The 24915-nt window shown below is 51.6% G+C and overlaps 1 protein-coding gene across 3 annotated transcripts in view; it reads left to right on the top strand.

The window, feature by feature from the left end:
- CRTC3 (CREB regulated transcription coactivator 3) overlaps window positions 1-24915 on the top strand; it is a 157619-nt gene that overhangs the window by 84594 nt on the left and 48110 nt on the right. The window contains exons 10-18 of one of the 3 annotated variants that reach the window (XR_015252949.1): window positions 852-1069; window positions 4210-4508; window positions 11042-11242; window positions 11326-11406; window positions 13595-13694; window positions 14370-15251; window positions 20125-20262; window positions 20943-21076; window positions 22205-22524. Coding sequence is in view for 1 of the 3 variants with exons in the window: in XM_086711627.1 (XP_086567753.1) it covers window positions 852-1069; window positions 4210-4508; window positions 11042-11242; window positions 11326-11406; window positions 13595-13694; window positions 14370-14578 (1108 nt within the window). In the remaining 2 variants the exon portion in view is untranslated. Of the gene's footprint in view, window positions 1-851; window positions 1070-4209; window positions 4509-11041; window positions 11243-11325; window positions 11407-13594; window positions 13695-14369; window positions 17785-20124; window positions 20263-20942; window positions 21077-22204; window positions 22525-24915 lie in introns of those variants that run through there. The other 2 variants (XR_015252950.1, XM_086711627.1) reach the window with 2 other exon arrangements.

Below are 24915 nucleotides of genomic sequence, written 5' to 3'. Positions count from 1 at the left end.
ACACCCCCCGTGTGTCCCCGTGTGGAACTTCAAGGAACCGGGCGATTCTCAGCTTGGATCTGGCTTTCCAGACTATCAAGAAGGTGTCGTTTTCCGGGACAGTGTAAGAGTTCATTCACTTGATTCATAACTTTTAGAAGTTTAGACGCACGGTCTGTGGGCCTCCATCTGAGCTCTGGCTCCAGGCCTGCAGACGTCAGGGGTGAGCCTGACGGCGAATCCGCTGGCTCGGCTCGTCCTCACATGGCCCGCCCTCAGCCCAGCGCCTGGCACGCGGTGCCCCCCCGCCTCCCCCCCCACCCCCGGCACGTTACCAGCAGGCGAATGCCAGCATGTCTTTCTCACTTCAAAACTTACGAAGATTCTAACTGAAAAAATATATCTTAGAAGGTACCTGTTTGATGCCGACGTTCTTTTCGTTTGTTTGTTTTCTTGTCTTTTTTTTTTTTTTTTTTGGTGGGAAAGATACTTCTAAAATCTAGCAAAAAGAACTCCATAAATATAAAGCAGTGCCTCACATTTTGTATGGGGCTTTATAATTTTCAAAGAACTTTTGCACCCACAGTCCGATCTGCTCTCGGAAGATATTTCTGTAAAGTGGGCATAGGTGATGTCCTTAGTCTGAGTTAATAGGTAAGGCGGTTGCCCTTCAGAGAGGTTAAGCCAAGGATGCAAGTTCTCAGAACAAGGGAGAGTGAAAGCCCACGACGCCGGGCCTTGGGTGTTTGATACCTGCTGCCTTTATTCAACAAGCATGTTCTGTTCCCCAGCAGCCAAATGCACTTTAGAAAGTAATCTCTCTCTCTCTCTCTCTGTTTCTCTTCCTCTCTCTTTTTATTTTTTTTCCCCAGTGCTTTTCCACACAACGGCCAAAACATAGGCCTCTCCCCTTTCCTGGGGACCCTGAATACCGGGGGGTCGCTGCCAGACCTAACCAACCTCCACTATTCTGCGCCCCTGCCGGCCTCACTGGACACCAGTGACCACATCTTTGGTAGTATGAGTGTGGGGAACAGTGTGGGCAACCTGCCAGCCGCCATGACTCACCTGGGCATAAGAAGCTCTTCCGGTAAGTGCCGTCCACTCACTAAGGGCCGCACCCGTGTAGGTGCCCAAGTGGCTGAATCACAGGTGGCCCCCAGCCAGGCGGCCTATTAGTCGTTCAATGAGAATGACTGCATCCGACTTAGAGATAGTTACATATCGGTTCTGGTAGCTCTTGACCCCTGCCAACGTTTCCCTTTGGTGGTCTGTTTCTGCCGGGTCGGATGGGCTCTAGCACACTGGACTAAACCTTGTCCTCTATCGTCCTCACCAGCCCGGGTGTCCTGGGACTGGGAGAGTAGGATGGGAGAGTCCAGGAAAACAAGTCCTTTCATTTCTGTGTTCACTGAACAATGTCTGTGGCTCTTAATCAACGTATGCTGGTGGTTTATAATTACGGCTCGCTCTCTAGATCCCTCTAATTTCCCATGGGATTTCAAAAGAGAATACTTTGAATTTTATTTTTATTATTATTATTATTATTTTAATGTTTATTTTTGAGAGTGAGAGCGTGAGCTGGAAAGGGGCAGAGAGAGTGGGGAACAGAGAACTCAAGTGGCCTCTGGTGACAACAGAGAGCCCCACACGGGGCTTGAACTCGTGAACCGTGAGATCATGACCTGAGCCAAAGTCGGACACTCCACCCAGGTGGATGGACGCTGAGCCAAAGTCGGACTCTCCACCCAGGCTCAATCAGTCGATTGAGCCTCTGACTCCGGCTCAGGTCCTGATCTCACAGTTCGTGAGTTCAAGCCCCACGTCGGGCTGTCTGCTGTCAGCGCAGAGCCCGCTTCAGATCCTCTGTCCCCCTCTCTCTGTGCCCCTCTCCTGCTTTCTGTCTGTCTCTCCCAAAATAAATAAATAAATTTTTAAAAAAAAGGATAAAAAAAAACATTGCCATGATGAGACTTGGTTTACTGTACAAGTTTGAGGGCCCGCAGCTCAGATCCTATGTTGGAACACGACTGAATTTACTTGAACCTCCACAGACGCTCTTGTCCATGCCTGAGGCAGGTATTGACCCCGTACTCCCAGTGGTGCGGTCCACCCCTCCCGCTGTAAGGGTTCCCAAGAACTGTGGTGTGGACCGTTCACCCTCTGGAAGGGCTCCCCAGTGACTGTGGTGTGGACCGTTCCCTCTGGAAGGGCTCCCCAGTGACGGTCCACCAGTGGGAAAGGGCCTGCTGGTTCACGCAGGTCAGAATTCACCGCTCACAGGAGAGAAGTCCCCTTTAGCTTGGGCAGCTGGAAGCTTTTCTAATGCTCGTAGCAGTGCAGCCACTGTACCACAGAATTTTAGAGTTGATTTCAGAGATTACCTTTATTTACTTACTAAGATCATTTCATTATCCTGCTAGTCTACTTTCGTGTGCTTGCTGGATTCTGGAGGTACAAGGGCATCCAAGGTCACCTAAACAAAGCAGCATCAGCACTTAGCTCTGTGGGGTCTTGGGGCAGCCGGGGCAGCCCTTGGCACTCTGCTTCAGCTGCAAGTCCTGTGTTCACCACCATCCTCTGTTTTCCTCAAAAAAGTATTATTTTGTCCAGAACATTGTCAGACCCGATATCAAGTATTTATATAATTTCTAGGTACTCCTTAAAATGCATGTATACAAGGCTGTACGCGTTTTTTGAAACATCTTTGAGCTTTCCCTCTGAATGAGTGGATTTGTTTTTTAACCTTAGTTCACATCTTTAGCCCTGATTCTTGAGCCAGCTGGATCTCGGGTCTTTCCATGGAGACTTGCACTGTGCAACAGCTACGTAGGGTTTATCAGAGACGTCTTCCCTATTTAAAATTTTTTTTCTATGTTTTTATTTTATTCTTGAGAGAGAGAGAGAGACAGAGTGTGAGCAGGGGAGAGGCAGAGAGAGAGGGAGACAGAATCCGAAGCAGGCTCCGGGCTCTAAGCTGTCAGCACAGAGCCCAACGTAGGGCTTGAACTCACAGACTGCGAGACCATGACTTGAGCCAAAGTCAGACGCCCAACCGACTGAACCACCCAGGCGCCCCTTCCCTATTTTTTTTAAAGTTTATTTATTTTCAGAGAGAGCATGGGGGAGGGCCAGAGAGAGGGAGAGAGAGAGAATCCCAAGCAGGCTCCAAGCTGTCAGTGCAGAGCCCAGATACAGAGCTCGAACTCACGAGCCATGAGATCATGACCTGAGCTGAAACCAAGAGTCAGACACTTAACCAACTGAGCCACCCAGGTGCCTCTATTAAAAAAAAAAAAAAAAAGCATTTTCCAGCAAAGAATGCTTTGTCATTGCTAAATTATAGTAACTTTCATTTAACACCGATTTTTTTTTTTTATGAACATAAAAGAACACACAGTTCTGCTCACCCCACCTGCCAATACCAGAATGATGGACTGAACCTTGAAACACGGCATTCCCATTTGAGATGCGTGGTGGCATTGTTAAGTCACGGAGCAAGAAAACTCTGTGCCAGGCCTGGCAGGACGCAGGACACGGTCCTGGCCTCATAGAACTTATGGCCCAGAAGCCTGTGCCGTGGAAATGCCTTTTCCCAAACTCTCTTGCTCGTGCTAAAATTCACTACCCTTCCCCCCAAATGACACGAAGAACCGGCGAAAACTTCATTTTCCTTGAATTGGAATAGACTGCCCTTAAAGATTTCCGGGGAGCCGGAAAAGCAAAGAGAAAGCAGGAGACATGGGAGGGGGTCCCTTCCTGTGATCCTCTGGGGTGTCCAGGGTATTGACAGGGTCCCCGCCAAGGCAGCGCCCCAGAGCCATGACTCTCAGTGAAGGGATGCTCTCGGAAGGCAGCGCAGAATCCGGGCAGGTGCCTGGGACAGCGCGTTCGGGGGCTCTAACCAGAATGTGTGCGCAGACCTGGGGTCTTTTGGCCTGGTTGTGGCTGAGCACACACACCCCTGGCCTCTGTCCAGCCCGCCCAGCGGCCGTTTCCACGCTTCCCCGGGAGTACGACTCACTGTCACCCTGCGGCCACCAGCTCTCAGTCCGAGTGCATCCTTTCCCCACCACGGGCACGTCGGCCACCAGTGCGCTTAGGGGAGCCGCCAGGAGCTCCCCATGGGCAGAACCGGCATCGAATACGGAGAGTAGGAAGTGAAGCTTTCTTTCACCTCAGGGACACGAAAGATTGTGGCAAGTGACGTGTGACTCTGTTGTCCCGTAGGCCTCCAGAGCTCTCGGAGCAACCCCTCCATCCAGGCCACGCTCAGCAAGACTGCACTTTCGTCCTCCCCGAACAGCCACCCACAGACACCCGCGCCCAGCGCCTCTGCCCTTCACCCTTCCCTCCGGCTCTTTTCCCTCAGCAACCCGTCTCTCTCCACCACGGCCCTGAGCGGCCCCTCTCGGCGGCGGCAGCCCCCGGTCAGCCCCCTCACGCTGTCCCCCGGCCCCGAAGCGCATCAGGGTTTCAGCAGACAGCTGTCGGCCACCAGCCCGCTGAACCCCTATCCCGCCGCCCAGGTGAGAACAGACTCTTGGCCCCGAACACTGAGGCACGCAGGGCCTGGAGTCGGCCCACCCTCCTGGGTGTAGACCCCCAGGTCTCAAATGCAGTCGGCCCTCTTGCACGTGCGGGAGAGAGCAGAGTGGGAATAGCTCAGCGCTAATCACTCCCTAATGGCACATTTGTTGTGAGGATCACGGTTTCCAAACGCACAGATTGCAGGCACTAAGTCACAAAAGCTGGGGTTTGGGGAGAGAGCTGGGGTTTGGGCGTAGAGAACCCAATGTAGATGTGTCTAGGATGGGTAGGGGAGACCAGGTTGGGGTTTTTTTGTTTTGTTTCGTTTTTTCTTTTTTTTTCTTTTTTTTTTTTCTTTTCCTTTCTTTCTCTCTCTCTCTCTTTATTTTATTTTATTATTATTTTTAAAATTTACATCCAAGTTAGCATGTAGTGCAACAATGATTTCAAGAGTAGATTCCTTTGTGCCCCTTAACCATTTAGCCCATCCCCCCTCCCACAACCCCTCCAGTAATGCTCTGTTTGTTCTCCGTATTTATGAGTCTCTTCTGTTTTGTCCCCCTCCCTGTTTTTATATTATTTTTGTTTCCCCTCCCTTATGTTCATCTGTCTTGTCTCTTAAAGTCCTCGTATGGGTGAAGTCCTATGATATTTGTCTTTCTCTAATTTCACTTAGCGTAATACCCTCCAGTTCCATCCATACATATATATGTATATATATACATACACACACCACATCTTCTTTATCCATTCATCTATTGATGGACATTTGTGCTCTTTCCATACTTTGGCTATTGTTGATAGTGCTGCTATAAACATTGGGGTGTCTGTACCCCTTTGAAACAGCACACCTGTATCCCTTGGATAAATGCCTAGCAGTGCAATTGCTGGGTCGTAGGGTAGTTCTATTTTTAATTTTTTGCGGAACCTCCATACTGTTTTCCAGAGTGGCTGCACCAGCTTGCATTCCCACCAACAATGCAAAAGAGATCCTCTTTCTCCACATCCTCGCCAACATCTGTTGTTGCCTGAGTTGTTCATGTTAGCCATTCTGACAGGTGTGAGGTGGTATCTCATTGTGGTTTTGATTTGTATTTCCCTGATGATGAGTCATGCGGAGCATTTTTTCATGTGTCGGTTGGCCATCTGGATGTCTTCTTTGGAGAAGTGTCTATTCTTGTCTTTTGCCCATTTCTTCACCGGATTATTTGTTTTTTGGGTGTTGAGTTTGATAAGTTCTTTGTAGATTTTGGATACTAACCCTTTATCTGATATGTCATTTGCAAATATCTTCTCCCATTCCGTCGGTTGCCTTTTAGTTTTGCTGATTGTTTCCTTCGCTGTGCAGAAGCTTTTTATTTTGATGAGGTCCCAGTAGTTCATTTTTGCTTTTGTTTCCCTGGCCTCCGGAGACGTGTTGAGTAAGAAGTTGCTGCGGCCAAGATCAAAGAGGTTTTTGCCTGCTTTCTCCTTGAGGATTTTGATGGCTTCCCGTCTTACGTTTAGGTTTTTCATCCATTTTGAGTTTATTTTGTGTCTGGTGTAAGAAAGTGGTCCAGGTTCAGTTTTCTTCATATCGCTGTCCGGTTTTCCCAGCACCACTTGCTGAAGAGACTGTCTTTATTCCGTTGGATATTCTTTCCTGCTTTGTCAAAGATTAGTTGGCCATACGTTTGTGGGTCCATTTCTGGGGTCTCTATTCTGTTCCACAGATCTGAGTGTCTTTTCTTTTGTTTTGTTTTTAATTTTTTTTTAACATTTATTCTTTTTTTTTTTTTTTTTTTTTTTTTGAGAAAGACCGAACACGAGCAGGGGAGGGGCAGAGAGAGAGGGAGACACAGAATCTGAAGCAGGCTCCAGGCTCTGAGCTGTCAGCACAGAGCCCGACATGGGGCTCGAACTCACAAACCGTGAGATCATGACCTGAGCAGCTGAAGCTGGATGCTTAACCAACTGAGCCACCCAGGCTCTCCCAGGTTGGGGTTTTAAAATTGGTATGAAAAATGACCAGTAACTGATGCTGTAGGTATTTTAAGCCACAGGGGAAAGCCAAAGAAGACATTTAATACCTTCCTGGAGCTTTGATACTGGATCAGACCTCTTCCCTAATTATACCTACAGATTGGAGAATTAGTACTTTTATTGTTCATGAAGTAACAGGTATATAGTAAAGATGAGATCTCTGTAAAAGGCCCCAAATAAATCTGTCTAGAAGGAGGCACATCTAGGGGCGCCTGGGTGGCTCAGTCAGTCGGGTGTCCGACTCCAGCTCAGGTCACGATCTCACTGTTCGTGATTTCAAGCCCCGTATTGGGCTCTGTGTGGACAGCTCGGAGCCTGGACCCTGCTTCGGATTCTGTGTCTCCCTCTCTCTGCCCCTCCCCCACTCACACTCTGTCTCTCAAAAATGAATAAATGTTAAAAAAAGTTTAGAAAGAGGCACATTTTGAAGTCACAAGCCTGTTACGAGAGTTTAGATGCCAAAATGTCATATCTTGACTTGTTGACTTTGTTTGTATGTATGTATGTATGTATGTATGTATGTATGTATGTATGTATTTATTTATTTATTTTACTTTGTTTTTATTCTAAGCTCTCAGGGCAGTTCTTACCATAATCACCAATGACTATATTTTCAACCTATGGCTCACTCCCTGGATACATTGTGACATCATTTACTGCCCACCTCACCATAAATGAGTCATGTTGAGCAAGGAGGGGTTAACAGAACCAGTTACTACTCAGTCTTACGTGAGTCATCCCTTTGGGGAGAGGGAGAGAGGGTATTTCATAATTGTTTTTTTAATGGTTCTGTTTATGTTATTGGATTGCCTTTAATTTTCAAGATCATTTTATAGGATATAAAAAATAACACTCTTACTCCCTTAACTACATTTTAAGGAGACTGTAGAGGAGAGAGCCTCCTGTTTTGGATGTTTTCCTTTGTGGTGTGCTTAATATTTTGATTTTTTAAAAATTAGTGTTATCCATGCACATGGTTTAAAAAGTCAGATAGTTCTAAAGGGCTAGTTGGGAAATAACAGTTGTCTTCCCCTCCCTGACTGACCACGTTTCTTACTCCCTAGAGATGGTTCCTTCCAACCACTGTAACTTTTTTTTCACGTTTATTTATTATTGAGAGACAGAGACAGAGCGTGAGCAGGGGAGGGGCAGAGAGAGAAGGAGACACAGAATCCCAAGCAGGCGCCAGGCTCCGAGCTGTCAGCACAGAGCCCGACACGGGGCTCGAACCCACGAACCCACAAACCGTGAGATCATGACCTGAGCCCAAGTCGGATGCTTAACCGACTGAGCCACCCAGGCGCCCCTCCTTCCAACCTTTTTAGCTGATGTCTTTGGTATAACCATGTTATTTCATGCTTGTTTCGTTCTGGACTTCTCGTGTTAGGTTCTATCTGATGACATTCTCCCACGGAGGATTAGGATATAGCTCTCTCCCCAAACCCCACGCACCCACACACGTATTTCCTACCCACCCTCCTCACACCCTGTGCTGTATTGCAATTTTGATGAGAGCAATATTCGGGGTTTAGTGCTTTCACAGTTATAATAGAGCAGTCAAGGGGCGCCTGGGTGGCTCAGTCGGTTAAGCGTCCGACTTGGGCTCATGTCATGATCTCACGGTCTGTGAGTTTGAGCCTCGAGCCGGGCTCTGTGCTGACAGCTCAGAGCCTGGAGTCTGCTTCGGGTTCTGTGTCTCCCTCTTTCTCTGCCCCTCCCATGCTCATGCTCTGTCTCTCTGTGTCTCAAAAATAAATAAACACTAAAAAAAAAAAAAAAAAAAAGAACAAAATGAACATTTTTTTCTTCACCCGGGAGTTAATAAATGTCTTACTTTTTTGTTAGTCTGGTTTTCTGTGTACGTATTATTTATCCCATCCCGGCTCTTGGGGCCTGGCTAGATCTCCTCTCAGTACTTTGAAACACAAGCCCTCCAGTAGCTCCCCAAGAAGGAGCACATGTGGTGATGGCATGACTTAAATATGCCCTTAAACATGACAGGTAGAATACCCATCATTGAACACATAATTGGTTAGATATAGAATTGAAATCTGAAATAATTTTCTCTTAACATTTTGAAGATACTAATTCATTGCCTTTTGGTTTCTAGAGTTGCAAGTGAGAAATCCAGTGCTATCCTGAGTCTTAACACTTCAAACGAAATCTCCTTTTTTTCCCGCCGGGGGCTTGTAGGATTTTCTTTTTGTCCCCCAGGGTTCTGAAACTTGACAATCATGTGGCTTGACACGAATCTGGATGTTTGGTGGGTTTCCTCAGCCTGGAAACTCTTATCATCCTTCATTTCTGGGAAATCCTCCTTAATTATTTCTTGGATGATTTCCTCCCTTTGATTGCCCTGTTCTCTCTTTCTAGAACTCCTGTTGTGTGAATGTTGAGCCTCCCATCCTTTCCCTCTCATGCCCCTATTTTTCTCTCTCCTCCTCTTTTCACCCTGCTCTCTGGGAGAACTGCTCAGCTTTATCTGCCTGCTATTGTGCCAAGTTTTCATCTCTGCTCTCGTACTTTTATTATCTTATTTTACTTTAAGTTTATTTATTTATTTTAAGGGAGAGGGAGGGAGAAAAAAGTCCAAGGAGGGCTCTGCACTGTCAGTGCGGAGCCCGTCATGGGGCTCCAACTCACGAGCTGTGAGATCATGACCTGAGCCGAAATCAGGAGCCAGACGCTTAACCGACTGAGCCCCCCAGGAGTCCCTGCTCTTGTACTTTGAAATTGCCAAGAATTCTTGTTTGTTCTCCGAATGTTCCTCTTTACAGCATCATACTCCTCCCGTGGACGCAATAGCAGTTTTTCACCCCTCCGAGGTTTTCAGTGGTAATTTTTGTTCCAGTTTCTTTTATTTTTTTTGTAATAGAAATCCTCCAAGTTGCCTAAAAGTAGAGAATATAGTGTCCTGAATCTTTCTATACTCGTCATCCAGCCTCAACAATCATCAGTGTTTGTGCAATTCTGTTTCAGCCACATCCCTACTTTGAAAAAAATGTATGCAGAGATACCTATCACAAATACTTTGTTACGCGTGCTTAATAGATGAGGGTTTTTTTTTATAGCCTAAACAGTGTAACGGTAATTTTGTTTTTCATGACTACTTCTTGCGGCACAGATTTCTCCAAGTTTCTTTCCTTTGTATGTCTGCCTTAGTCTCTGATTTCCATTCAGATGGTTTCCTCACAGTCTTGTGGTCCTTGGCCCTCTGCTCATCCTTTTTTTTTTTTTTTTTAATATTTATTTTTGAGAGAGAGAGAGCAGAGGAGGGGCAGAGAGAGAAAGGGAGAGAGAGAATCCAAAACAGGCCCTGCGCTGTCAGCATAGGGTCTGACGTGGGGCTGGAACTCACAGACTATGAGATCGTGACCTGGGCTGAAGTCGGACACTTAACCGACTGAGCCAGCCAGGCGCCCCTCTGCTCCTCTTTAAGAACAGGACACAGAAATACTGATTGGAAGCCCTGTGTAGATGGGTGGGCTTGGTGAGTGTGGTCTTCGCTGTAGACTGATCTAGCTTGGCCATTTACGTGGGGGATCCCTGGTGTCGTGTAAGTGTCACGATGTTCTCTCGGGCTGGCCAGATCCCCAGAGGACGCTGGCATACGCCCAGCATCCCGTCTTCCGAGACCCAAGCTGGGGAAGAAAGGGGGAAGCCTCAAGATGCAGTAGTGAGCTCTCTTGAACCCTGTGTTTTCAGTAGAGCGCCTCACCTCCTGGGCTCTGCTGTGCCTTGCGGTCCCTCAGCCGGGTTCTCTCCAGAGCGCTGTCCACCGTCCCCCCCCCCCCACCCAGTCTCCCCACAGGCCAGGGCTAAGCCCACCCTTGCCTTGCACAAACTGAGGGGATCCTTCTGGATCTTCACCCCTGCTTCCTGTTGTCCCCCAGCCTGCCACAGGGACCCTGTGATGGAAATCCGGCTGCCTCTTGGTTGGTCCCCGCTGCCTCCGGTCTTTCTCAGCTCTGCTAAGCCGGTGCCTGTGCGTCCATCCGCTTTTCGTTCTCCAAATTTTGCTGCCACTTTCTTCCCTCCCGTTTTCTTCGTCCCTGTGTTGTTTATTATTCTGGTGTTACTTCTTTTTAAAGTGTTAATTCATTACTGTTTCCTGTTGTTCAGTGTTGTTCTAGTGTTTTTAGTAGAGTTTGGGGAGGCAGCAGAGATAAGTTATTTTTTTTTTTCCCAACTTAAACCAGAAGTTATGGCTTTAAAAAAAACAAACATGATTTTCACTGAGAATGCTGGTTAAGTTAGCAGGTGTTTGGTTCTGTTTTGTCTTTTTTTTTTTTTTTTTTTTTTTAAGACACGAGAAATTGTCATTGAATGGGAACTGTTTTGTGGGGAAGTGAGACTTAAGGTCACTTTGAAGGAGCAGAAGTGGGAGCCTAGCACAGAGGGCCCAGGGGAAGAAGAAGTTGGGCTTTTCTCTCGCTTTGACGGCTCCTAATCTGAAAGGATTTACCGCTAGAACCGCCAACCAAAGCTAATTAGTGGCTTTGTTTTACAGATGGTGTCCTCGGATCGAAGCCCGCTCTCCTTCCTGCCCACAGACGCTCAAACCCAGGTGTCCCCGCCGCCCCCTTACCCTACCCCCCAGGATCTCCCCCAGCCCCTCCTGCAGCAGCCCCATGCCCAGGAGCCCCCCGCTCAGCAGCCGCAGGTGGCCTCATCCCTGCCTCCTTCTGGCTTCCAGCTCCTCTCCGCCCAGGTGGGTCCTGAACACCGGTCGGGAGGGAACACTTAGTTTACCCCGAGTTCCAAGCTAAACGTTCCCTTCCTTATTCCAATAAGGGTTCACCTGTGACCAACTTCTTCCCGGATGTGAGCTTTGACCAGCAGTCCATGAGGCCAGGCCCGGCCTTTCCTCAACAGGTGAGCGATCACCCAGGTGTGCCTCTTCCTTCGACCAGGAACCGCACTGTCGAGCCTGTTCAGGGTGTAGACTGAGCTAGCTCGGCCATTTCCCTGGGGAGTCTCTGGCATCCTGGATTAGGTGCTCCGCTGCCCTGGGTTCGGGTGTGTTCAGTGGCCGAGGGGACCTGGAATCTCCCCTAGCCCTCAGGTGCTGGTGCCGGCTGCCTTGTTTAGTGGCCGGCCTCTGCAGAAGCGGGTAGGAGACGTCTGGTGACGGTCTAGGCACAGACTGGTAGCATGGCTTATGGCAGAAGGGACCACCGCGGTCCACTGATCTATCCTGTTGAGGAGACTGAGACACAGGAAAGTCTCAGGTGGGACCAAAAAGATCTTTTCTTTTTTTTTTCTTTTTTAAATTTAAAAGAAAGTTTATTTACATATTTTTGAGAGAGAGCATGAGTGGGGGAGGGGCAGAGAGAAAGAGAGGGAGACAGAGGATCCCCAGCAGGCTCCATGCTCTCAGGGCAGAGTCCACTGAGGGGCTCGAACCCACGAGTTGTGAAATCATGGCCTGAGATGAAACCAGGAGTTGGAGGCTTAACTGACTGAGCCACCCAGGTTCCCCTCTTCTTTTTTTTTTCTGTAAGGACTTTTTTTAAATGTTTATTTATTACTGAGAGAGAGACAAAGCATCAGCATGGGAGGGGCAGAGAGAGGGGGAGACACAGAATCCGAAGCGGGCTCCAGGCTCTGAGCTGTTAGCACGGAGCCCGGCGCGGGGCTCGAACTCACAAACTGCAAGATCGTGACCTGAGCCGAAGTCGGATGCTTAACTGACTGAGCCACCCAGGCACCCCTTCTTTTTTTTTTTTTTTTTTAAATATCTGTTTATTTTTGAGAGAGGGGGGAAGGTACATACATGCGTATGCAAGTGGGGGAAGGTTCAGAGAAAGAGGGAGAGAGAGAATCCCAAGCAGGCTCCATGCTGTCAGCACAGAGCCCGATGTGGAGTTTGATCCCATGAACCATAAGATCGTGACCTGAGCCAAAATCAAGAGTCAGACGCTCAACCGACTGAGCCACCCAGGAGCCCCCCTAAGATATTTTCATTCAAACACTTCGTTTTGCTTTTTAGGTTCTCCCTAACGATCACTTAAAACATAGCTAGATTTTATAGTGTTAAGTGTGGATTGGGCTTAGGATGGGTTAAGAAGAGAAGGGTTTGAGCATTTTACAGATCTTTTTTTTTTTTTTAAGATTTTTACAATGTTTTTTATTTGAGAGAGAGAACGTGAGCGCGTGCGAGTAGGGGAGAGGCAGAAAGAGGAAGAGAGAGAATCCCAAGCAGGCTCCCTGCTGTCAGCGCAGAGCCCGGCAAAGACAAAGACATGGGCTCCATCCCAACAAACCATGAGATCATGATCTGAGCGCAAACCTGGAGTCGGATGCTTCACTGGCAGAGCCATCCAGGCGCCCCTACGGGTCTTAATAACAATTACAACAGTAAAATAAATAAATAACAGATGTTTCCCGAGTGGGCCATGGTAAAGACTCATGGCATAAACCAGTAGTCCCTGCCTTCTCATTTTCTGAAGAAGCCGGTTTAGTTTATGAGTCAGAGAGTCTCCCTGAAAAATGATAGGAATGCATACTTTTGAAAGATTTTTAAAAAATAGTTTGGAATATGCACTTCTGGAAAGGCACCAGAGACAGTGTCCAGTTCTGACCAATCGTCACTGAGGCTTTCTCATGGAGAGGGCCCTGCCTAGGGTTCCTTCACCTGAGAAGGAAAGGATATCACCTCCTCATTTTTCTAGAAACCAAAGGGGGAAAGAGTCCATTGGTCACATCACTTCCTTGGTGACACCTGGAACCTTTGGAGGGCTCCCACGGACGGTGTGTCCAAAGGCCTTGCTGTGGCTGGGGGGAGAAGGTGTGAGACCAGAGCTGCGGCAGAGACCATGACTGTTGATGTCTCCTAATGGCTTAGTGGGCCCGGCCATGTGTGAACGGGGACGAGCCATCCACACTGTGGGCCTCAGGGACCCGCTCCTCCACCCAAGCACCTGCTTGCCTGAGAAGAATATTCTGTGTGGGATCCTAGAGAGAAGGGACCCTAAGACGGTCTTGCTCTGGGAGCACCTTGCATTATTCTCTCCTTGGAAGCAGAGGTCATTCCTTACAGTGTAACCTTGGATGCTTCCAGGTGCCCCTGGTGGAACAAGGTCCGCGAGAACAGGACGCGTTTCACTTGAGACCAAACCTGTATTCCAACTGCGGGAATTTCCCAAACACCATCCTGACAGGTGAGCGTGGGCCAGCCCTCAGCCTCCTTACCGTGTTCGTTTCGTTGTGCCTTCACACACACCGTCGTGAGATAGGATACACGACATCAGATGAAGCCAAAAATTAAGGTCTCCGGCACAGCGTTGCCTTTTTTTTTTTTTTTTAATTTTTTTTTTTTCAACATTTATTTATTTTTGGACAGAGAGAGACAGAGCATGAACGGGGGAGGGGCAGAGAGAGAGGGAGACACAGAATCGGAAACAGGCTCCAGGCTCCGAGCCATCAGCCCCGAGCCTGACGCGGGGCTCGAACTCCCGGACCGCGAGATCGTGACTTGGCTGAAGTCGGACGCTTAACCGACTGCGCCACCCAGGCGCCCCCAGCGTGGCCTTTTTGAAATACAGGTGCCCGGCCCCAGAGACGGCGAGCCAGTGGGGAAAGGGCCTGGTGCTCCAAGCCTTTTCCGAACTAGTTAGTTTGAAGTTCAAAGGGAGAAAAGCCTGCAAAAATGGGAGGGTCGTGGAACTGACAGAAAAGCGCGTAGATTCTAGAGCCGCCTGGACGCCTGGGAGTGGGTGGGACACAGGCAGTCACTGTCACGGTGGGGAGGACGACGGGGACGGCCTCTGAGGGGATATCCTCCGTTGTGTGTGCCTCTTAACCCGCCCTGTTTTCCCCCTTGCTGCTCCCTCCAGAAGACTCGAGTACCAGCCTGTTCAAAGACCTCAGCAGTGCGCTGGCGGGCATGCCCGAGGCCAGCCTGCACACGGACACTCCATTTCCTCTGGAAGAAGAGCTCCAGATCGAACCCCTGAGCCTGGACGGACTCAACATGCTAAGTGACTCCAGCATGGGCCTGCTCGACCCCTCTGTTGAAGAGACGTTTCGGGCTGACCGACTGTGAACAGAACAGACCAGGACCAGAATTCTTTTCTGAAGGCGCCGAAATAGGACGGCACGGAATGGAGCCAGCTACCCCCCCTGCCCACCGGGCTTGAGTCATCTCGGGCCTCTGACACGGCAGGAGCCAACGCCATGACTCCTGGCTTTGCGACGAGGTCCCGTCTCCTACGCCGTGGCTTATTCTAGACCAGAGAGCCATGCACGGCCTCACCGGCCTGCGGCGAGGGTTATGCTCTGCAGGCCGGCTGACCTGACCGGGAGCCTCCCAACGACTCGGTCATCACCGTGCCCGGTGCGTCTTTTTCTCGGCCCTCTAGTCGGTCCATGTGTACAAGCAGAAAAGAACCCTGTGATGGGGGCGGCAGTCGCCTGGTGCTGTGCCCAGAACCACTGATGTCAGTCAACACTGAAGATCGGGCCCGGAGCGGAGGCGGTTGGGGGCCACGGGCCTCCGGGAGCTGGCTCAGCCACGAGCAACGGTACCACAGCACCACGAGGCCGCCTCCGCCCTCGCGCTTCCGGCCGGGCACCCGCCAGCTGGTGGCGGGCGGTCCCGGGGCACGGCAGACGGCCGTGATCTCGGAGATGCCTTAATTCCAATATGAAGAATTCTTCCCACGATTTCAAGCACAGACCCGAGTTTCGCAAACTGAATGCTCATTTGTCTTCTCCAAGTATGTAATCTCCTTTCTGCTGCTTTGGGACACCTCTTCCTGTGGACGAGGGGGGAAAGGGAGGACTATTTTATTCAGTCACTGAAAACAAACAAAAGTCCCCTGGTAACGGATGAGCCCGAAAAGAGGAAAGTGCTTCCTCTTGACGGCTGGGGCGGAAAGCATGGAGGGCAAGACACACGATGTCTTCCAGATGAGCTCCAGACAGGTGCCGGCCTCCCCCTCTGCAGTCGGCTGGGAGGGGGTGGCGGGAGGTCTGAGCAGCAAGGTGGGGGGTGGGGGGGGTTTCTCTGTGCCATGGGAGTGTGAATGTAACCCCGCTAGGCTGATAGGCTGTAAGCTCCCTGAGTGCAGGGACCGTGCCTTATTCGTTACCAGACCCCTAGTTCCTAACAAGTGCCAGCACTCAGTAGGTGCTCATAACTGTGCATTGAATGCATGAACAGACGAACGGAGGAATGAATGAATCTGCCTCACTACGAGGCAGTCTAATCTTTCGCGTACCCCCATTCCCTGCCAAACCTCAAGGCTTTAGCTTTTTTTTTTGGAACACTTGTGCGTGTTCAGCATGCACTTTAATATGCTTTTAACACTAGGTGACCAAATTCACGGTGAGACAGGGCACCCCGATCTCCTCGAGGGTGTGCACCACAGCAGGTAGGTGGAAGCTGTCTTCTGAGCGCCACCGGAACGGCACCGAGCAAACTGGGGCCTCCCAGGCACTGGGACCCCGGGGATCCCGGCCAGGCCCCGACCTCCAAAGATCTTTTTCCTTTCAGATCCGTGTTGTGCTCTAAATTGCTTTCAAAAAAGACCATCATTCTTTGAGATTGAAGAAACAGTCTGCAGTAAAAGGAAGGCCTAAATCATGAAGCTATCATTTGTCATTAGTACTTTAGCATAAAGTAGTGTTAGCGGATTTCCACCACTGCCGGCCTTCTGACCTAACCCCTGGCCACACGCCTGACGGGTGGGTTTGAAGAGCACCTCTGGGGATGGGCCTGGGCAATGGGGCAGAATGTGGGCATGGCAGGAGGGGCCGGGGAGGAGAGGAGCACTGAAGGAAAGCTGGAAGACGCTGGAACTTATGCCGGGACAGCCACGGCCTTTTCCAGAGACACCGGCAGAGTCGCTGAAGGTTGCTGGACCGCCCCCACCCACAGCAGCAAGACCGCCCTGTGCCCCACGATGAGAGGAGTCCGTAATGGGATCCTGGGCTGTTAACCTCTGCAGACCTCTTTCCATTTCTGTCTCCAGAGGGATCACGTCACCTGCAGTCTTACAAATAACCCTGATGGCACAGCTGCCTCTGTGGGGCCCGAGTCCCCCGCTTCACGTTAGCCCCAAATCTCTGCCGTTGAATTAGGAAATCCACCCAGGGTCCTTGCCTGAGCTCCAAGCCCCATTCCCAGTTAAAACTTTCATACTGAGGATCTCGGGAGGGGGTGACTCTTTGTTAAAGCACAAGCCTTTTCCCTGTGATGCTACGCCATTCCCCAGCGTGCGGAAGAAGCCGGCTCCGTGCTGCCTGCCCTGTGCCACAGGCCCCGGGAAATCTGACCTGGCCTCTCAGACGGGAATCAGGGATCGCTGCCCCTGTTAGGAGTTTGGTTTTGTTTTGTTTTTTTTTTAGGTACCAGCATAACCCACTCTTTGCACAGTGCCTTACCCGTGGGGCTGGGGGCCCAGCCCTCTGTCTGCACAGCAGTCCTGCCTGTATAGTGTGATGCCTGGGACCCGCGTGGTGCAGACCCGCCGTCCCTAGGGCATTCTCCCTGGGACTGGTGCAGAGGCTCCCAGGAAAAGTGACTTGTCTGGGGGAGTGTAATGACGACGATGAGGTTTAGCACTGAATTAAATCTGTCCTTAGGTCCACCAGCCCATTCTTTTCCCGTGAAAAGGTGTTGGGCATTATACAACCCACTTTGCTTAGCCAGTGTCAAGGACACCCGCGGACGGGTGTCCCTCCGACCTCCAGCGCGTAAGCCTACGCTCATCGCTGCCTCTGCAACAAACCAGGCGAGGCCCTCGGCATCTGAAGTGGCTGCATACATCAGAATAAACTATCTTCCAATATTTAGTCTTGTTACAAGAGACCGATGGCTGTACTATTCTCATTTATTAGCAGTTAAACAATATAGAACTAAAAACCTATCTGTGTTCCATTTTTTCCCTCATTTCCATACAGTTGTGGTTTTTAGGACACACGGTGTTAGGAGAAACATTTTTTGATCACGTCAAAACCACCATAAATTGTCCTTTGTCCCATCTCACTTCTCCTGTGTGCCGGCCCACGTGCGCATTCGAAGACCTCTCCAGCTCTGACTCCCGTCGGCTCTGTCATGCACAGAGGGTTCCGTTGCTTGGCGAAGGAGCCCTCACAGCAACTAATCAGACTTTCTGCCAGTGTCCTAACTCCCAGGTCCCTTGTTAAACAATATTTAAAGATTGGAATTTGTATAAAGTAGCTTCCAAGTTTTATAATACGTCGTTTTACATCTTTCGTAATTAAAAGCAGCACAATAAGGTTGTATCTGCGCTTGGTGTGTTCCTTCAGCCTCGGGCGACGTGAACTTGGGGAAGCGCCGCCTTCGCAGCTAGGCCTGTCGCTGGGCTTCCGGGTCCTTGGCTCGGCGGGTCCTGCGTGGGTCCCGCTTGTCGTGTGTTCCTAACACGCGCTCTTGCCCCTGTGCCCGGGAGAGTGGGGCCTGAAATTGGGCACGTGGTTCCTCTGAAGCCGTGGGTACCGAGGGCAGAGGGTGGCCTGGCAGCGCCCCTTCCAGACCCCTGCTCCGGCCCTCACCTAAGACCCCTCCCCTTTGGAGGTTCAGGCCACTGATGCTCCTTCCCCCGGTGTTCTGCTGTCATATTCTGCCCCCACCCCCAGCACTCCCCCCCTCGCCAAGAGCTTGGGCTCTGTTTTCTGCCCAGCCCTGTCCCCTCCACTTTCCAGCAGGTTTCCAGGCCAATTCACCCCCATGCCCTCTACCCCAGCCATGCCTCCTTCAGACCCATCTCCTCAGCCACGTCCAGGGCTTGTCACAAAGGTGACTCTGCCGAAGGCTTACTCAGAAATCCCGTCTTTGGCCCAACTTTCTGGGCCACCATGTCTGCTCTGGTCCACACACACCCTGTCCTTTGACCCCACTGAGAATTCTCTCCCTTGACCCTTCTTTCGGCCTCGCGGGCCTCTCCTGGCTTTCCTCCCTTCCCTGAGCAGTGGCCTCCATGACAGGGTCGCAGCCCTCCTTCGGCTCTGATCCTCGGCCTTTCCCTGCTGGGATCATCACAGGAGAAGACCAGCAACCCCACTCTGTCCCCTAAGCTGATCCTCTCCTGCCTCTCAGGAGTGTTCCGGAACTCCCCTCTCCAGACGCCCAGACATTCAGGCCCCTGGGGGCAGCTCCCTCAGCGCCCCACCTGCCGTCCGTCCCTCCGCCTTTCCCAAATTACCCCAAATCTCTGTCCCTCCCCAGTACCTTCCCCCGCCACCTTACCTAGTTCTCGCTTGCCACACGGTGGCTGATCTGCTCTTCCTGTCCCGCTGCCCCAGACCTCATCCCTCTCCAGACTCTTCTTCCTGTACATATATGCCTTGTCTCCTCCTCACTAACAGCAAACAGAAGGAAACAACCCTTCCCCAACCTGGCTTCTCCTTGGACCATCACCTTGTCTGCTCTCCCTCCTGGAAGAGTTGATCATGCTCTACTCATACCCTTCTCTTGACCCGGCTGCAAACCCCTCTGCCCAACACCCGGTCCCAGCCCCTCTCGCCTATCCAGTCCCTCTCCTGACCTTTAAGCCCTGTGGCCACTCGCTTCCCCCCCAGACCCTCTCTTTGGTTCTTGTTCACTCAGGTCACATGTCCATTTCCTCCGTGTACCCTCCTCCCTGGCCATCTTTTCCACGTCAGATCAGCGGTCCCCAGGCCACCTGTCCAGTGCTCCAAGTAGACCCCCACACGCAGCCCCCTACCCCACCCACCTGTTCGCTCAGGTTCACCTGCACCCCACCCCATGCCGCCAGCTGCCTTCGTCCTTCGTGGATCTGTGTGCACCAGCGAGCACCCATAATCACCCTTGGACATCCGCCTTCTCCGCGGGAGTCTAGACTGCCAGGACAGGGGCCACACTTGCGCACTAAAGTCCCCTTCTCCGGGCCTGGCATGTAGCAGGTGCTCAGGAAATACTCTCAAACTCCTGTATGCTCCCTCTGAGACCACGGTCTCCACCCTGACAGTAAAGCTGGATGCAAGCCGTCCTGCACACCCCTCCCCTTCACTTGTCAGACCCAGCCCGAGTCCCAGGGCCATCTCAGCCTCCATTCTCTCCTCAGCCTCATGGCCTGGCTACCTCCTCACCTCCAGCCCGGTAAGACAGCCTCAACGTGCCTTCAGAAATCAACAGAGTAACGAATTTCACTGTGTGCCTCAGGGTCCCTATCTATAAAACGGGACAATAAGCGCCCTCCCCCCCATTTAATAGCGCCGTGGAGGGTAAAATGAACTCACACAAAGGACCTACAATTGTGCCCAGCACCTGACAAACATTCAATAAATGTCAATCGTTACAGGTATTGTCTGTTGTGTGAATATGCTGCCCTCCCAAAGGCAGGAGGCACAAGCCTTTCGTAGCACTGAACTTGTACAATGCTCGCTTTCAAATACGAAATCCTAGTACAGAGAGGAATGTTTTGACCTTATTTTCGTCCTATTGGCCTAATGAATGCTGTACCCTTGGCAAGTATGGAAATCAAGAAGCCCCTTACATGCGACTATGTCCCAGTGTGGACACTAGATGGAGCTGAGACCATAAGAGTGGCTGTTCCGACCCAGAAACAGCTGGATTGAGCCACCTGACCCTCTTAAATTTAGCCTCTGGACCGGGGTGGAGGCCGTGCTGGTTCCAACTGGATCCTCTGACCGCCGAGTGCACCGAGAGGTCTGTCCAGTGACCACTCAGCCGCGGACGCCAGACACTGCCCACCACACGTCCCTCACGGCCACCTGAACGTAAGGCAGGGCAGGGTGACTTCCTGGGTTTATAAGAGGCGCAGTCACCCGGCTCAAGGCGGGACACAAGCTCTGCGCCCCAGGCCGGGCGCCTCCCACCGGCCGCAGCACGGGCTCCCGAGGCTCAGTTGTGCAAGCGGAGCTCCGGAAACCGCGTGGCCTCGCCCTCCCGCGGTGACCTCGCAGCTGGGGGCCCGGCCCCCGCCCCGCCCCGTCCACCAACGGGGACGACGAGCGTCCTCACCGCGGAGGGGGGGGGGAGGGAAGAGGGGGGAAGGGGGAGGGGGGGAGGCTGGGCGGGAGCTCCGGAGCCACCCCCGCCCCATTTCTCTTTTCCAGAAATGTATTTTTTTTTTTTAAGGTTTTGTTTTTAGAATAGCGCCCCGCTCGTTATGAGACACTCGTGTCACACTCAAAAGTACAAACAGAAAATGCTCCAGTGGACACCAGCGCCCCCAGAATTCTCGGCAGCGACCTCTTTCTCTGTCCATTTTCAGAGAGAAGGACAGATGGACGGATGGAAATCTTTCCCAGAAAAGGGCTCCTGCAGTGATACACGCTCTTCGGGGGGGAAAAGTACTTAAATTCAACAGAACAAAAGGAAGCCTGGATGTAACTGAAGACATTGCCCAACTGCAAATGATTGTGCTTCTTATGTTTCTCAATTATTTCCCTAAAAGGAAAGAAAAATACCAAGAGGCTGGATTCATTCTTTAAACATGTTTCCACTGTAGATGGCATCTCTTGACAGCCGGTGATTTGGGACGAGGAAATGAGCTCACCCGCTTCCTGTCCCCTTCCCCTCCCAGAAGCTGTGAGTTCTTATTTTTCCATTGTCGACTTCTGTGCCCCTTGCATCCTGTCCTGTAACCATCCTTCCCACCATTGTTTGGCTCAGTTCCGTGCAAGCATATGGGTGTTCTGCTCACGGCCAGTCCTTTCCAAATGAGCTTCCTGGTCCTCTGTTCCCGAGTCCTTCAGCTGGGAGCTCCTCCGGGCACCTTGACTTGGCCTTCAAGGACTCTGTTCCCCGAGAGGGTCCTGTCGGTCCCAGCCTCTGGGTTGCGGCTGCCAGGCTGCAGGTCTGGAGACCTGAAGCGCGGCCCGGGGGTAGGTGGATGGTTGAAAGGGCTGACGGATGCCCGGTGAAACCGGCACATATCCCCAGTGTTGGGTCAAGCACTGCACTCACCAAGATGATTCCTTGCTGAAAACCGAGTCTTGAACTTGTGTGTGGTGATACACAGTTGAAGTTTTAGATTTTGGAAAGAAGGGAAACGACTAGGGGGTGGGGGTGCAGAGAGGGGTATGGAATATTGTGTTGAAAGAAAGGCCAGGCCAGGCTTCTGGCCCAGGGAACCTCCATGACCATGTTTCCCATCGCTACCCTCACCCCCGTACATTTCATCCCGTTAACAGCAGTGCCCTCTCCTGTCTGCACTTGGAGAAATCCAACTTCTTCAGTGCCTAGGTCAAATGCCACCTCCCCTGTGAAGCCCTTCTGTGACGTTTGGATCATTATTTGGCAAATATTTACTTCCCTCCTCTCCCACTGTGGGAAGAGTGATGAGATGGCTTATGAGATGTTTAGAGACCAGACGTGGAGCCAACCACGACATGGGCTTGGTGGCAGAGCATGCCTACTTGGGCTTCCGTCATTGCTAGGAGCACAGATCCCCCCTGCATAGCTCGCTCGTTCCAAAACAGACCTCAACCAAACCCCTGCCAGGAGCCAATCTAGCTAGGCCCAGCAAAACTGGCAGTGGAGTCAGAAGTACATGCTTATAATGTAAGCCATTGAATGAAAGGGCCATTTGTTACGCAGCATTGCTGCGGTGATGGTTGACCAATGCACTTTCTCTGTCCGTTTTCTCTTTTGTGCTTGAGCTGTACTTTGTCCCACAGCTTTACTTTATTAACCCTAGAACTGATTTTGTTGTAGAGTCTGGCTTCCCTCTGGTCTATGAGCAGCTTGAGGCGAGGACGGTGTCTGACTCAATTCTGACAACCTGGTGCCCAGTTGAATGGCACCCAAAGTCATCCTTTCCATCTGCAACCTCTCCAGGACAGCCGGTCTCAGTGGAGAGCCCAAGGCCTCTGCTTCCAGGACACATCTGCAAATTTGGACAAGAAGGTTCAAAAGCCCCACACTTTGGTATCCACTGCCAGGGAAAACACTCAGAGCACAGCTGCCCTCACCTGGGAACATTGGGACAACGGCCTCTTTGATAGGCTAAGGAATGGAAACAGGGAGACGACCTGGTAAGTTCATATGAGAGGGGTGGGGACGGGGAGAATATAAACAAAGAACCCTGGAGCCACAGAAACCTTGGAAGGCCAGTTTGCAAGGTGTCCAAGTAACTGGGAGGCAGTGATGGCACAATGGAGGTCTGTCCCAGGGGGATGAACACCAGAGGCAGGGTTCTGGGGTTGGGAGAGGTAGCTGCAAACTGGGGTTTCCAAACTCTGCCCACCAGCATCTTGCTGTGACAACCTAGGTTCCAGCTAGCCTAGTTTCCTTAAAATTCCTCATCCAAACCTGGACGCTTTCTGAGAGGCAAAGCAGACACTATTCATAATTATGCCAGGACGGGGGTGCCTGGGTGGCTCAGTCGGTTAAGCGTCCGACTTCGGCTCAGGTCATGATCTTAACAGTTCATGAGTTCGAGCCCCGCGTCGGGGTCTGTGCTGACAGCTCAGAGCCTGGAGCCTGCTTCAGACGGTGCGTCTCCCTCTCTCTGCCCCTCCTCCTCTTCCTCTCTGCCTGTCTGTCTCTCTCTCAAAAACAAATAAACATTAAACAATTTTTTTAATAAAAACAATAATCGTGCCAGGACAACGGACATAATCAGGGACGGCCAACCAAAGAGAGACGTGCGGTCAGCCTGCGTTGCAAGGAACCAGACCTAGAGGCAATATTGCTTAGGGGCTGAGCGCATGGGCTCTGGAATTAGAGACCTGGGTTCAAACGTGTCTCTGCCCGTCCTGGCTGTGAAGCCAGGGCAAGTCAGTGGCCTCTGTGTGCTTCAGTCTCCTCATCTATAAAATGGGGACGACGATGCCCACCTCGTGGGCTTGTGCCTGCCCCTAGTAAGTGCTCCCTAAATGTTAGCTTGTCATGTTTGCCGTAATTCTTTTTAATAAGTCTGCCCTTTATTACCGGACTTCAGAAACACAGTAAAAGGATTTGCTGAGACCACCAAGCTCACACTCTGGAAGGAGCACTGAATAGAATTTTCTCGGCACGCAGAGGGGTCCTGTCTGAGCCCCCATCTTCTCTCCCTAAGGAACCGGGGGGACCGGCCAGTCTGGCCAGGGTGCAGGGGTCATCCTCAGCTCTTTCCCGGTTCCGGAGCCTCAGGACTCACCCCCGGTTCCGGAGCCTCAGGACTCACCTCAGAGGATGCTCAGTCTCCACCTGCTCAAAGCCGGGCCTCGTGAGTACCGACTCTTCCTTAACCAGTTTCCACAGGGGCTGCGTTTCCCCTCAGCAAGCCCTGCACCTTGCCAGGGTCGGGGTTACTGATGGGGGAGCCTCGCAAGCCGGGACCTCCCTTCCCGGAAGCCAGGCCAACCCAGCCCCAGTCCCCTGGCCGCTCTTGCTTGATCCATCTGGCCGATCGGACGTTCTCTCCCGGGAACCCGAAGCTTGAGTGGGAGAGACACAGAGTCCGGGTGTCATTGAAATTGAGCCACATTCACGGCAGTGCCCCAGAGGGGAGGCTTCCACCGAGGCCCCCGAGCAGCTAGCATTGTGCCTGCTTCTTTGCCTGTTCCTCTGAGCCTGTGCAGCCCCACTAACCTCAAAAATCCCCAGGAGTCCCCGGGAGTGAGGACTTCAGCGGCCAGCTCGCAAAGACCAAACTCTTGAGGCATAGCGTGAGAATCACTGCAGCTCTGGTCCCCAGCCGGGGTGGCCATCCTGCCCCCCCTCCCCGCCCCCCCCCCCCCCCCCACCGCCGGCTCGTGTTGCTGGCCCTGCCTTCTGGATCAGGTGGTGGTGGTGGGAGCTGGCGAGACGTTTCACTTCCTGCTGCAGGTAGCTGTCCCTGGCCTCGCTCCGGGGAATTCCTAGTGTCACATTGTCACACACCTCTAGCCATCACAGACAGTGCTGTCCAGTGCCCCACCTCCCTGCCAAGGCCTGGCAATCTCGGGCTCACAGGATGCTAATGACGGGTGCACAGATGAGCGTCCCACAGGCCTGAGGTGGGCTGGCTGCTTGGGTGCAGCGGCAGCGATCAGATGTCTTACCGAAGGACTTTCCAGAAGCTTTAATGTGCCAACCCACCTCCAGGAGGTTGATGTGGTAGGGCAGCATTTCTCAAGCTTATTTAACCCTGAATCCTGTGTTCTGGGCCCACCTTGTGAGCCGGAAGTTCTATGGAACCTGCTGGGAAGGGCGTGGAAACAGGTAGGGATGGGTGAGGGCAGGATGCAGGGGGGAATTAGAGACTTTGAAAGGACCAGACGAAGAGAGGGGAAAGGATGCATCCAACAGGGAGAAAGAGCTCAAGAGGAGGAGAAGGCACCCAGCATTTCCGACATGCCCGTGGGCCCAGGCTCCAAGAAGCCTGAGAGAGGCCTCTGACCAGTCCGTGAATATTATTATTACATCTACTGGTTACCAATGTTAATAAAAGCAAGCGACCA

The sequence above is a fragment of the Puma concolor genome, chromosome B3, assembly GCF_028749965.1.
Source record: "Puma concolor isolate L17-30 chromosome B3, mPumCon1.1.hap2, whole genome shotgun sequence".
Classification (NCBI taxonomy): Eukaryota; Metazoa; Chordata; class Mammalia; order Carnivora; family Felidae; genus Puma; species Puma concolor.
Note: the sequence above shows the minus strand (reverse complement) of the source record. Positions and strands in the feature narration are given on the sequence as shown.